Source organism: Bos indicus x Bos taurus, chromosome 5 (assembly GCF_003369695.1).
Source record: "Bos indicus x Bos taurus breed Angus x Brahman F1 hybrid chromosome 5, Bos_hybrid_MaternalHap_v2.0, whole genome shotgun sequence".
NCBI lineage: Eukaryota > Metazoa > Chordata > Mammalia > Artiodactyla > Bovidae > Bos > Bos indicus x Bos taurus.
The window spans coordinates 76,592,004-76,604,873 of NC_040080.1; the positions used below are offsets into that span (position 1 = coordinate 76,592,004).

Sequence of the window (12,870 nt, forward strand, 5' to 3'; positions counted from 1 at the left end):
TAAGCCCCAAAACATTTGGCTTTGAAAATCAATGGGGCATATGTCCAAGAGACCCAAAAGCTCTAGGGAATTGAGATTCCAATCTGAAAGACTCACACGCAGACTCACCCTAAGACCCAGCACAAAAGCAGCAGTTTGAAAATTACTTAGAGCATAGGTGAGGGAGATTCACTTGTAATCTTAAAACCTCCACCAGAAGGGTAGGCGGATATTGGGACTCTGTGGGAATGGAAGCACTTCTGGTGCTCCCTTCCACATAACTGCTGATTCTGTGGTCTGGGCAGTGTAACCACATTTTCTCAGGGTCTAAGATTTGTGAGGATTCACTTTTACTTAGTTTTGTTGAAGACGTAGTCATTGGTTTCTTCTGATATCCCAGTTGGTGTATTTGGTTTTTAGGAGTTGTTGTTCAGTCACCAAGTCATGTCCAACTCTTCGTGACCCCATGGACTGCAGCACACCAGGCTTCTCTGTCCCTCACCATCTCTTGGAGTTTGCCCAAGTTCATGTGTATTGAATCGGTGATGCCATCCCACCGTCTCATCCTCTCTTGCCCTCTTCTTCTGCCTTCAGTCTTTCCCAGCATCAGGGTCTTTGCCAGTGAGTCAGCTGTTTGCATCAGGTGGCCAAAGTATTGGAATTCCAGCTTCAGCACCAGTCCTTCCAAAGAGTATTCAGGGTTTATTTCCCTTAAGATTAACTGATTTGATCTCCTTGCTGTGCAAGGGACTTTCAAGAGTCTTCTCCAGCACCGCAGTTCGAAAGCATTCATTCTTTGGTGCTCTGCCTTTTTTATGGTGCAGCTGTCACATCTGTACATGACTACTGGAAAGACCATAGCCTTAACTCTATGAACCTTTGTTGGTGACGTGATGTCTTTGCTTTTTAACACACTGTGTAGGTTTGTTATAGCTGTCATGCCAAGAAGCAGTCATCTTCTAATTTCATGACTGCAGTCACCATTGCAGTGATTTTAGGAGTTGGTGGAGAATTTAGAAACTATGCTGCCACCACAATTACAGCACAACTAACTCATTATTTTATTAGTGTATCTGTGGCCAATATATAGGGAGCTTGGATTTTTTTTTAATCTCATAAGTTTGAAAGATAAATTTACATACAAAATTTTTTTTAAATGGCATATTTTAACATCTTAATAAAGGAATTTTTTAGCATCTATTTATTACCTGTTGAGGAGTTATGTATAAATACAGGATTTTTGTCATTAATATTCTTCTTGATTTTAAATGTAATATATATTGCTTGCCTCTGGTTGCAGTGATGAATGGGTATAGTCTCCTAATGGACATTTTTAGACTAACTGCAGTATGGTACATGAAATTATCTATAGGTAAACAATTGTTAAGGTAAACATGAAACAACTTCACTAAACATTAATTGAAATGAACCTGAGTTAATTGAAGAAATTCCTTGCTTGATGGAAACAAATATGTTCAGAGCAAAGTTAAGGGAAAAAAATGAAGTTCTTTAATTGTTTATTTTCACAGGTAATGAATAATTATACTTAATCTTTGGATATTTTATGAAAATTTAATATGTGAGTTAGAATGATTTGTAATTTTAGATTTGCCTGGTTGTTTCCACATAGCAAGTGCTAAATAAAAACTTCCAGTGTGAATGTTGTAGGAGGGGGCAGTATTAATATTTTATAATTTTATTAGTAAAGATTATATAGTCTTCTGAGTCTAACATCAAACTTTGGAAATTAAAAAAAATAAAATGATCAATTTCTCATAGGAACTGAAGTTAAAAGATGAAGAGTGTGAGAGGCTTTCTAAAGTACGAGATCAACTTGGACAGGAGTTGGAGGAACTCACAGCTAGTCTATTTGAGGTTGGTCTATTTATGTCTTGGTCAAGAGCAATGTCTTAATTTTTATATATTGATAGAATTATTATTTGAGGGAATCTTGAAAAAGATATGCTGAGCTTCCATGCGTATTTGTAAGTCCTCTAAAAAAATATTTAAGAAATGTAGAGGCTACAACTTAAAATGATGTAAAAAACTATGGGCTACTAGAATCGCGTGGTTTAAAAATGTGAATGAAAAGAGAGGAGGTAAATTTTAATTTTGATTTTACAAACTATTTAGGGGCTGCTTTCAAGTAACTTTATATGATTCCATAACACAGGTGGAAAACCTTTGAGGTAGTTTTCTGAAAGGGGATGATTTGAGGAACATTATCTCCAGCCTGCCACAGGATCAGAATGTCTCCCTGATTCAAGCAGTGTCTCTCAGTAGGAGTGCCACTGACATTGTAGGACATTAGCATCCTTGCTGTATTAATCAGGGTTTTCCAGGAAACAGAACCAATAGGATGCATGTCTATACATACATATGTCTATATATGTGTAGAAAGAGGCTTATGTAAGGAGGTTGGCAAGTCCAAAACCTGGAGGATGAGTTGGTAGACTAGAGACCCTGGTGTAGTTCCAGTCTCAGTCCAGAGGCCAGAGAACCAGGAGAGCTGATGATGTAGTTCTAGTTTCTAGTTCAAAGGCTGTTAGGCTTGAGACCCAGGAAGAGCTGGTGTTTAAACTTGAGTCTGAAAGCAGAAAGAATTCTCTCTTACTTTTGGGGGATGAGCCTTTTTGTTCTAACAGGCCTTCAGCTGATTGGATGAGCAGCACCCACATTGTGGAGGGCAATCTGCTTTACTCACTTTACCAATTCACATATTAGCTCATCCAGAAGCATCTTCACAGAAACATCCAGAACATCTACCTTAAATGCCTGGGCACCTGGGGCCCAGTCAGGTTGACACACAGAATTAACTGTAACACTTGATGGTGTTTCCAGTATTCTAGTAATACTCCCTCATCATTTTGACAACTTTTAAGTATCCTTGTGGAGGGTGGGGAGAGGATATTATTTTCTAGGTTAAGAACCACTACCTAGCGCACTTCCTTTAGGTTATAAGATCTTTAGCCTTCAGAGGCTCCTTATCAAAAACATTGATGTGTTACTAGAATGGCTAGTGTCATTATCACTTTACCAATATTTTCTTTTTTCCCCTGAAAATTTGTTCTTAAAATTTTTAATGTAAAAATGGATTTTAGGGGAAACGTTTCTTCACCCTTGTTATGTTTGTATATGCAGAATCTTTTTTAGTTTTAGGTATGCATATTTGCTTGCATAGTTGTAATCCTAATATATTTTGTACTTTAAATAACATCTTTTCATGTTACTGCATAGTCAGTGTAATGAAAATCATAATCTATCCAGTGTATATTCCACAGTTGTTATTGTTATAAGTAATATTGCAGAGGATGTTTTCAGAAGTGTGGGCTTTCCATGCCCCCCTCTGCTCACACCCCTTTGCTCTCTCACCTGTCTTTCTTTCATGAATGTTTAAAAACTTTTTTTTTTTGTTTAGTTAGCTAGTTATCAGAGATAATAGGAAGATAAATTTAAGCTTAGAAATAGTGGGAAATTAAAGATCTGGAGAGCTTTCTTGGTGACTTAGATGGCAAGGAATCCGCCTGCATTTCCAGAGACCCAAATTTGATCCCTTGGTCAGAAAGATTCTCTGGAGAAGGGAATGGCAACCCACTCCAGTGTTCTTGCCTGGGAAATCCCTTGGACAGAGAAGCCTAGTGGGCTACAGTCCATGGGGTCTCAGTCAGACATGACTGAGCTACTAACATACAAAGATCTGGAACAGGAGTTATGTAATGTTACATTTTTATATGTAGAAGGAGTGTACAGAAACATAAGGCGTTTCTTTCAGTACTGTCTGGTTAGAAGAAAATTTTATAATATAGTGTTAGTAGATAAGAAAGCAAATACATTATGCTGCTTATGTTAATATTGGTTTCCTACCAGCCTGCCCTTAATTTTAGCCCCCACTTAGTTCCCCCCAGCTGCATGTACATGTCATTTTGTTAGATGAAGTAGGAGAACAAATAGAAACTTTTCCCTGTCTCTAGCAGGATGTGAAGTACCAGAAGTGCAGTTTGTGCAATGAATGAAAAAGTTATCTAAAAAGCATAATTTTGGGGTCCCTAATTTATCTCTGACCTAACAGTGACTAATAACCTTAACTGTGTGTACTTTCTGGGAAAGAAACTACGCTGATTAAAGATGATTTCAGTAATGAAGAAAATTGTATTCAAACCAACTGCTTACTGAGTTTAGAAAAAAAGTAGAGTAAGTTTTTCTGTGGTCTCAGTTTTGCCTTCATGATCTCAGTTTACCATTGTTTTATGAAAAAATGTTTTTGCTTACATTTTATGTATATGTGTAAATAGTTTTTTTTTTTAAGAATTGAAGATTATTCTGAATAAACTCAATTTATATAATTTTGGTAAGCTTGTAAACTCAGATTAGGAATTTATATATGATGAATGATCTTGAATATAATTATACTTTTGTATTTAGCAAAAAATACAAGATTATAAAGTTGTATATATATGTGTGTGTGTATATATTTTTTCTTATAGTATTATGGATTGTCAGGTAATGCAAAATATAAAGTGAAGTCAGTTGAAAGAATGCTTTACAAAGTAGTCTACATTTAACATGGAAAAAAAAGATATATAGTCTTAAGGTGGTTTTATGTTTTTTCAGCCAATTTTAGTAAATGTCTATGATATGCTTAGTTTCTCTCAACAATGCTGTAAGCACATATAGTACAAATTATTTTGTCTGTGAAGAAAATCATAAGTAGAGTTAAGAAGAATGCTGGGACTCAAATTCATGACCTTGATCTTACTTTTAAGTATGGTGAAAGTCATAAATGGCACTTCCTTTTCTTTCAAGCCACAGAGACAAATTTGAGCATGAACCTTTGTTATGATGAAGATATTGAGAATTCCCTATGCACTAGGCACTGTTCTAAGACATATGTACTTAAATTATGCACATATACTAACACACATCATAATGTTACATACATATAAAACACAAAAGTGTTTATAAAAAGTGAAATAATAAAAATACTTAAATTTTTTATAATACAGAAGTATTCTCATTAAAAAACATTGTATATGTGTATATTTATTTTGTGAGAGCGTTGTGATTGACTCTGTTATCTTGTTTTTGAAAACTTGTTTTAAATTTATGATCCAGATGATAGTGATAGTGAAGTCGCTCAGTTGTGTCTGACTCTCTACAACCCTTTGGACTATAGCCTGCCAGGCTCCTCTGTCCATGGGATTTTCCAGGCAAGAAGAGTACTGGAGTGGGTTGCCATTTCCTTTTCCAATGATGATGTGGTCTAAATTCCATTTTTAAAATTTAGATTTAATGTTACTCATAACTCACAGATATATATACTCATCTGAAAGGAACAAGTACATCTTTTCCTGTAATAAGTCATGATAATGAATTTTCAGTCCCATTGCTAGTTATGTGAAAGTTTTCCTGTAACATTCTCTAGTGAGTTTTTGTCTTTAATGCCAACAAATTGTTTTTGAAAACTAATCAGAAGATGGTGAATAAACACTATTTTTAAAAAAGAAAAAAAAAGATCAACTTAATTTGAACCACTGCTAACCAGAGAGGAAAAAAATTCTGTCTTCCGTGTTTGTAAATATACGGACATGAATGTTTGTATAGATCACAGGTGTGCAAACTATAGCCTGCAGGCCAAAACTGGCCTATATCTACTTTTGTGCAACCTAACAAGCCAAGGTTGGTTTTTACATTTTCAAATGGTAAGAGGAGGAAAAAGAATCGAAAGAGGAATATTTTGTGACGTATGAAAACTCTATGAAACTCATATTTCAGTGCCCATGAATTTTTATTGGAATGGCTATATTCATTGATTGTTTTATTGTCTGTGGCTGCCTTCACACTATAGCAGCAGAGTTGAGTAGTTACAACACAGACCATACAACTTAGAAGCCTGAACTACTTACTATCTGGCCTTTCTAGAAAGTTTACGGACTTTCCTGTGTAGATGATACTTAAATAATTTTTCAGTTTCAGAATGACAGTGATAGAAAAGTTTTCAAGCTCATGTATCTTTTTATGTCTTTCGTCAATTTTTAAAGTCCTATGAATTATCATTTTAGATACTCCTCTTGCCTCATTCTAGCTCTTTTCTCTTTCCTTTTTACACTCCAGTTACATTTATTTTATACCTTTCCAGTATATCCCTTATATCTCTAAGGGGACAAATCACTCCAAGTTTCAGCTCACTTTCCTCAGTTTACTTCTTCTGGATCTTGGTCCTCTGGTTCTTCATTATTTTGTTGCACTCTAATGCCTTCAAGAACATTTTTAAAAAATTTGTCCAGCTTTTAAAAACTGTTCTCTGTAGGAAGTTTGTTCTAAGAAGTTGCATGGTCCGCCATTAATGAAAGCAGAATCCAATTCTAAACATTAAACAAATATTCTCTCCATAGCACATGTTACTTCTGGATTCATAGTTAAAATGTCACTTATCTTGAAGGATCAGATTAGATATACTTATTATTTGAGAACTACCTGTCAAGTAGTATTTTAATGACAGTTACTTGTTAAAATTCAACACTTACTCAGCACATCTGAAATACTTGTTATTTTTAAAAGAAAAATGCTTGTCTCATTATTAAATTTGATAGCTCCTACAGGCTTTGACACAAGATAGCCAGCATAATGGTGCATGGGATATTCTCACAGTTAATCTCGTTATAAGCATTGATAGTAAAGCTTTTCTTATTTAAAACAATATCTGTACATTTATTATAATACAAGGGCACATACAAGGTGCAATGTCATTACATACTCTAAAAGCAAATGAACAAATGGGAGTGCCACCGTGGAATTCTGATGTGGAGAACTTCCACTCTCCCCTGAGCAGTCCTAGTGAGGGTTCTCTTGTCAAACTGTTAAGCAGCTTTGAAGCTGATTTCTTTCCTTCTGCCTTCCATCGCTCTCTTCCGGGTGAACAGTAAATTGAAGTTCTAAGATCTATGCTCTTACATCCTGGGCGATTATTGCAAGCACCCTGTGTACTGTTCCAGTCCACCCTTATATTTTATAGGGATTATTCCATACAGCAGAGTAAGCTTTTTAAAATACAAATAACATAATGTCATTCTCTTTCTTAAAAGGCCATAAGGCTTCATAATGGATTTAGAATAAAATCCAGAATTTGTACTCATATTTTATTTGATTATTAGAATGTCTTCAGAGTGTAAGCTCCTTAAGAGTTATCAGCACCTGGAACGGTAGCTGAGGAAGAGATGTTATGAATAAGTGTTTGATGAATAAATGTTATATGAATAAAGGGGAATTAAATATCTAGAGTTTCATATGCTGCTGCTGCTAAATCGCTTTAGTCGTGTCCGACTCTGTGCGACTCCATGGACGGCAGCCCATCAGGTTCCCCCGTCCCTGGGATTCTCCAGGCAAGAACACTGGAGTGGGTTGCCATTTCCTCCAAAGCATGAAAGTGAAAAGTGAAAGTGAAGTCCCTCAGTCATGTCCGACTCTTAGCGACCCCATGGACTGCAGCCTACCAGGCTCCTCCGTCCGTGGGATTTTCCGGGTGACAGTACTCGAGTGGGGTGCCATTGCCTTCTCCGAGAGTTTCATATATTTGGTACTAAAAAATTAAGATCTTATGAAAGGATAAACTCAACCTTTTTCAATTGCTCTGCACAAAATCAAGATTTAATATCGATTTGTGAGTATTTTTATTGGAAGCTCTAAGGCTTCTCAGCTGTTACTCCTATAAACTACAGCATTACCGATGTGTTAATATTTTTGCTTGTTTCTCCTGTATGTCTTTGCTGTGCATAGTAATATGAATACAAATTATAAAAACCTAATTGCAAAGAAGTTGGGTTTGACATGTGGATCATGACTTTTCCTTCTTTAACATTTGCAGTCTTTACACAAGTATTAATTAAAATGATCAAACTAACCTTGCCTGCCTCTATGGTAATAAAAGAAGGTACCTATTCTTTATTCCTAATAATTGATTTGCCTGATGACAGTTGCTGCTTCAGCTGTTGACATTGAATACTTAATTTTAGGCAAAATTTTGTTAGTGTATCTTTGTTTCAATCATAGACACCCGTTGAAGGATTTTTGAAAACAAATGCTAAATACTTTATTTCCAAAATATGAGATGTTAACTTTTTCAGGAAGCTCATAAGATGGTGAGAGAAGCAAATGTCAAGCAGGCAACAGCAGAAAAACAGCTAAAAGAAGCACAAGGAAAAGTAAGTTTTTGCTGCTTTTAATAGGATACAGAAACTAGTAATTACAGTTTGAAAAATACCTTGACATGTATTGGGTTTGCTCTGATTATAAAAGTACTGCTTACTTTAGAAGATTTTTAAAACTACAAGACACTATAAAGAAGAAAATAGCTACTACATAGATATAATTAATAGTGAACATTTAGTGTACATTTATATTAGAAGCAAATGATTTAAAGCTTTGTGAATCACACATGTTATCAAAAGGATTATATAATTACATTTTAAAGTCAATTATTTTTTAATTCACTAAAAAAGCCACTGAAATGTTACTAGATTTTACTATTTTAGAAATGAACTGCACCTAATCATAAGCTATTTTTAAATATGAAGATTCTGAAAATTTGCATCCGTTCAGTAGCTCAGTCGTGTCCGACTCTTTGTGACCCCATGGACGGCAGCACGCCAGGCTTCCCTGTCTATCACCAGCTCATGGAGCGTGCTCAAACTCATGTCCATTGAGTTGGTGATGTCTACAGCCATACCACCCTGAACGCACCCGATCTCATCGGAAAATCCACATAGTGAAATGTTAAACATTTTGATAATTTAAAAATTTTCATCTGACATTGTGAATAGCAGCTGAATCCAGACTGTATGGGAACATCAAAAGACTGATTAAAGATAAAAAGCCCTCCCAAAAAACCCATTTAGTTTACTTTCCTTTTATTACTCCACAGGAAATACACATTAAACTTATGTTTCATCTCTGAAAGTTACCAAATTGTTAACATTTAGCTGCATCTGTCATAAAACATATTCAGTATATGTGACTGTGTTGATTTCTTTTCAAGATTGATGTACTCCAAGCTGAAGTAGCTGCATTGAAGACACTTGTATTGTCCAGTTCTCCAACATCACCTACACAAGAGCCTCTGCCAGGTGGAAAGGCACATTTTAAAAAGGGGCATACCAGAAATAAAAGTACAAGCAGTGCTATGAGTGGCAGTCACCAGGACCTCAGTGTGATACAGCCAATTGTAAAAGACTGCAAAGAGGTAACTCGTCCAGGACTGTCCCCTCTGACTCTGTTGATACTTAGTAATTCTCATCACTGAGGTGTTGGTTATGATTTTTGCCAGCAAAACTTTTAATACAAAATATTCAGTATTAAGATGGGGGAGGCTTTGTCTAGAGCTGGCTGCTTTCAGGGATTCTTCAGTTCCCCTCTCTACCTGGCTGACCTTGGAGTACCTGCTGGAAACTTGGTAAGTTTCTTAATCTCGATATTTCATTTAGGGAGCAAACTGTTGTGTGTTGTATAAAGGAGAGTGGGTGACTTTAATGATCTGGCTAGTCAAAATGTATTGCTTGCATGCTCCAGCAAAATATGAACATAAGAAATATATGAAAATATTAGGTGATTTTCTTGAAGAACAGTGCGTTATTTTTACTTAAATTCTGGGAGAAACAATTTTATATCAGTAAGGTAGTCCTGGAGTTAATTCATATAATTAAGCAACAAAAAATAGAACTGATGGTAAGCTTATAATTTTATAAGGTATGTTATGAGGATAGCTGGGATAATGTGCTAATATTTTGAGCTGTTTTGAGTAAAAATTGTGTAATTGTAAAATAGTTTTTACTTACATGTGATAAGAAAGCATGTCCAAAGGGATTGATCACTAATTAACAAGCAGCCTTCTCCCATTTTTTTTCTTGAAAGTTGTATTTTACATTGTTGAATTCAAGTCTCTCATTAATCTTGAAGAAGCTTTGCTTATTTAGATTTTTACATAGAAGCCAGGAGTTTATTGAATTTGAATAACCAGGGTTGTTGCTCATTTTAATTGAATTGTATATTATTTAGTTATTCATAAGAAAAAAAGATGCTGGTGGGAGAGAAGTTCAATACTTGGTTAAATCTGAATGTGATGAAATTAAAATTCACACTGGTTTCTGTTAAATATTTAAGAAACGTTTTTAGTCATAACTTTAATTCTGATTTCTTTCAGTATTGATAGCATTTTTAATTGCTTGGTACAACTTGTATTTTTGCTGTGGTGTCTCAGTGTGTGTAATTATGTACCCTTTTCTCCCTGTTTTTTACACTAAGAACATTTAGATGTTTCTCATGGAACGTTTTAAAGTTTGTATTTATGAAATTCCTTAAAATATGCATATAGGCGGCATATAACATTTTGCTTTCTGGCTATATCTTGTATTGTAATATTTTCTGTAAAACTTGTCAAAATGTTCTATTAGACAAAGGAAACACATAAATTTGAACTGTGTAAATCTTAGATATAACAGTTGGACAGAAAATGGAATATGTCCATGTTTCTATAGAAAATGTGATGGGGCATTCAGTCATGACTTTACAGTGTATCTTCTGAAAGCACTGAGAACACGTGCATGCATGCACACAGTTAGGTGAGACTTTGAGATCAAGTCACTCTAATGTGAACTTTTACTGGCTTCTTGCTTGGTAACCTTGGTCAAGTTATTTTCTCTCTCTAAACTCTAGTTTTCTTATCTATAAATGGAGATTATAATATTTATCTTGCCCAGCTTTGAGGATTAAATGTTTGTGAAGTGCTTATTACTATAGTTCCTGACAGAGTCAGCTCTTAATAAGTAGTTTAAATTATTGCCTTTCAACTAGAATCTTTTCTCAGAACACTACTTACCCACTTTGGGTTTTATATCCATCAAAGGGTAGACTTTACAAAGAAAATTAATTTGAAAATGTATTACTTATCTGCTAATAATTTTATCCTTTTGCCTTTAGCTTTGATTCAAGGAATTTATGGATTGGATGAAAAAAATTCACATTGAGATTGCTATTATACACCTTAGAGGGAAGTCTCTAGGAAAGCTGGGGTACAGCCAGTCTTTGGTTACTTTCACATTAGACTACACACAATCTGAGCTGTCCTGGAGGCTGTAGGTTTGGTTGCTTTCACACAGACTACACGCACATCTGAGCTGTCCTGGAGGCCGCAGGTTTGGTTACTTTCACATAGACGACACGCACATCTGAGCTGTCCTGGAGGCCGCAGGTGCAGTCAGTGTTTCATTCACAGGGCGGCTAGTGCCTCTGGACAGGAGTGGCTTAGAGTTGCGGGCGGCTGAGGGACACTGCTCTGTGTTTGGGTGGCTGGGGGCTGGGTGGACCTTTATATGCTGATGTGCAGTATTGAGCTGGGCTGGGGGAATCCAAAGAGAAGAATACTTGGGAAAAATTATTAAATTGGAAGGAAAGAGAAGAGACAACTGGAAGAGTGAATAGGAAGACCGGTGCCAGCTAGATTATTGGTAATTCAGATGGGAGATACTAGATGTTGAAATGGCAAAAAAAATCTAAATGAATGTTGTGTATTTGAGATAGTCAATTTAGGAGGCTGTGTGTGTGTGCTGCTTTTAGTTTTGCAGCTTATAGAGTAAAAATTTTGAAAATTCTGGAAATGCCTTAAATAGCTGAACAGGTGGTGTCACTTTTGACCCCAAAATAGATTTCACAATTTGGTCAGCCTCTGTTTAAACACTTGTTTTAATTAACTTGGCTCCAAATTGTTTGTTTTCAGAAAACTTTTGTATTCAGAACAGTGTGCACCTGTGTCTTAAGAAGAACTCCAACATTAGTGTTACACTCTTTTTGGTGGATAGGTAATGGTAGTGATCTTTGACACCGTAGTGATTACATTGAAAAGCACCCCCTAGTTATTTGGGAGTTTGGATTGTTTTTTAAAAAGAATGAAATATTGCCATTTGTAGCAACGTAAATGGACCTAGAGAGTATCATACTCACTGAAGATGTCAGAAAGAAAAACACAGATATGATCACTTATATGTGAAATCCTAAAAAAGGTACAAATGAATTTATTTACAAAACAGAAACAGACTCACAGACATAGAAGGGATCTTATGGTTGCCAAAGGGGAAAGGCTGAGAGAGGGATAAGTTAGAAGGATGAGATTAACAGATATACACCACTGTATATAAAATAAGCCAAGAATTTACTGTATAGTACAGGGAACCATGGGCTTCTCTGGTGGCTCAGTGGGGAAGATCTTGCCTGCCAGTGCAGGAGAGGCAGGTTCAATCCCTGGGTGGGGAAGATCGCCTGGAGAAGGAAATGGCAATCCACTCCAGTATTCTTGCCTGGGAAAATCTCATGGACAGAGGAACCTGGCGAGCTACACTCCAGGGGGTTACTAAAGGGTTGGACATGACTTAGCAGCTAAAACAACAACAGGGAACTATATTCAATACCTTATAATAATCTATAATGGAAAGAATTTGAAAAAAAATGTTTAATTGAATCACTTTGCTATACACCCGAAACAAACAATATTGTAAATCAGCTATACTTCAATTAAAAAATTGCTATCCTGTATTATAACTAATCAAGAATGGTTCAATTGTTATTTTAAATAAAGAGTATTTGTTTTTTGGTAATATATTAATTAGGTTTTGGTTTTATAAAGTGATTTTTTGTTTGTACTTTTTAAAAAGTTATTTTATGTTTTCTTTTGTCAGGCTGACTTATCCCTGTATAATGAATTCAGATCTTGGAAGGATGAACCCACAATGGATAGAACCTGTCCTTTCTTAGACAAAATCTATCAGGAAGATATCTTTCCTTGTTTAACCTTCTCAAAAAGTGAGGTAATTTAAAAAAAAACTTTAATAGAAATGCATTAGAGTTGTT

At 35.6% G+C, this 12,870-nt stretch overlaps 1 protein-coding gene across 7 annotated transcripts in view; it reads left to right on the forward strand.

The window, feature by feature from the left end:
* RAB3IP (RAB3A interacting protein) overlaps positions 1-12,870 on the forward strand; it is a 56,684-nt gene that overhangs the window by 31,138 nt on the left and 12,676 nt on the right. For 6 of the 7 annotated variants that reach the window (XM_027542540.1, XM_027542535.1, XM_027542536.1 and 3 more), the window contains 4 exons: positions 1,759-1,854; positions 8,100-8,177; positions 9,011-9,214; positions 12,699-12,827. In XM_027542540.1, the coding sequence (XP_027398341.1) occupies positions 1,759-1,854; positions 8,100-8,177; positions 9,011-9,214; positions 12,699-12,827 (507 nt within the window). The remainder of the gene's footprint in view (positions 1-1,758; positions 1,855-8,099; positions 8,178-9,010; positions 9,215-12,698; positions 12,828-12,870) is intronic. The other variant, XM_027542539.1, reaches the window with a different exon arrangement.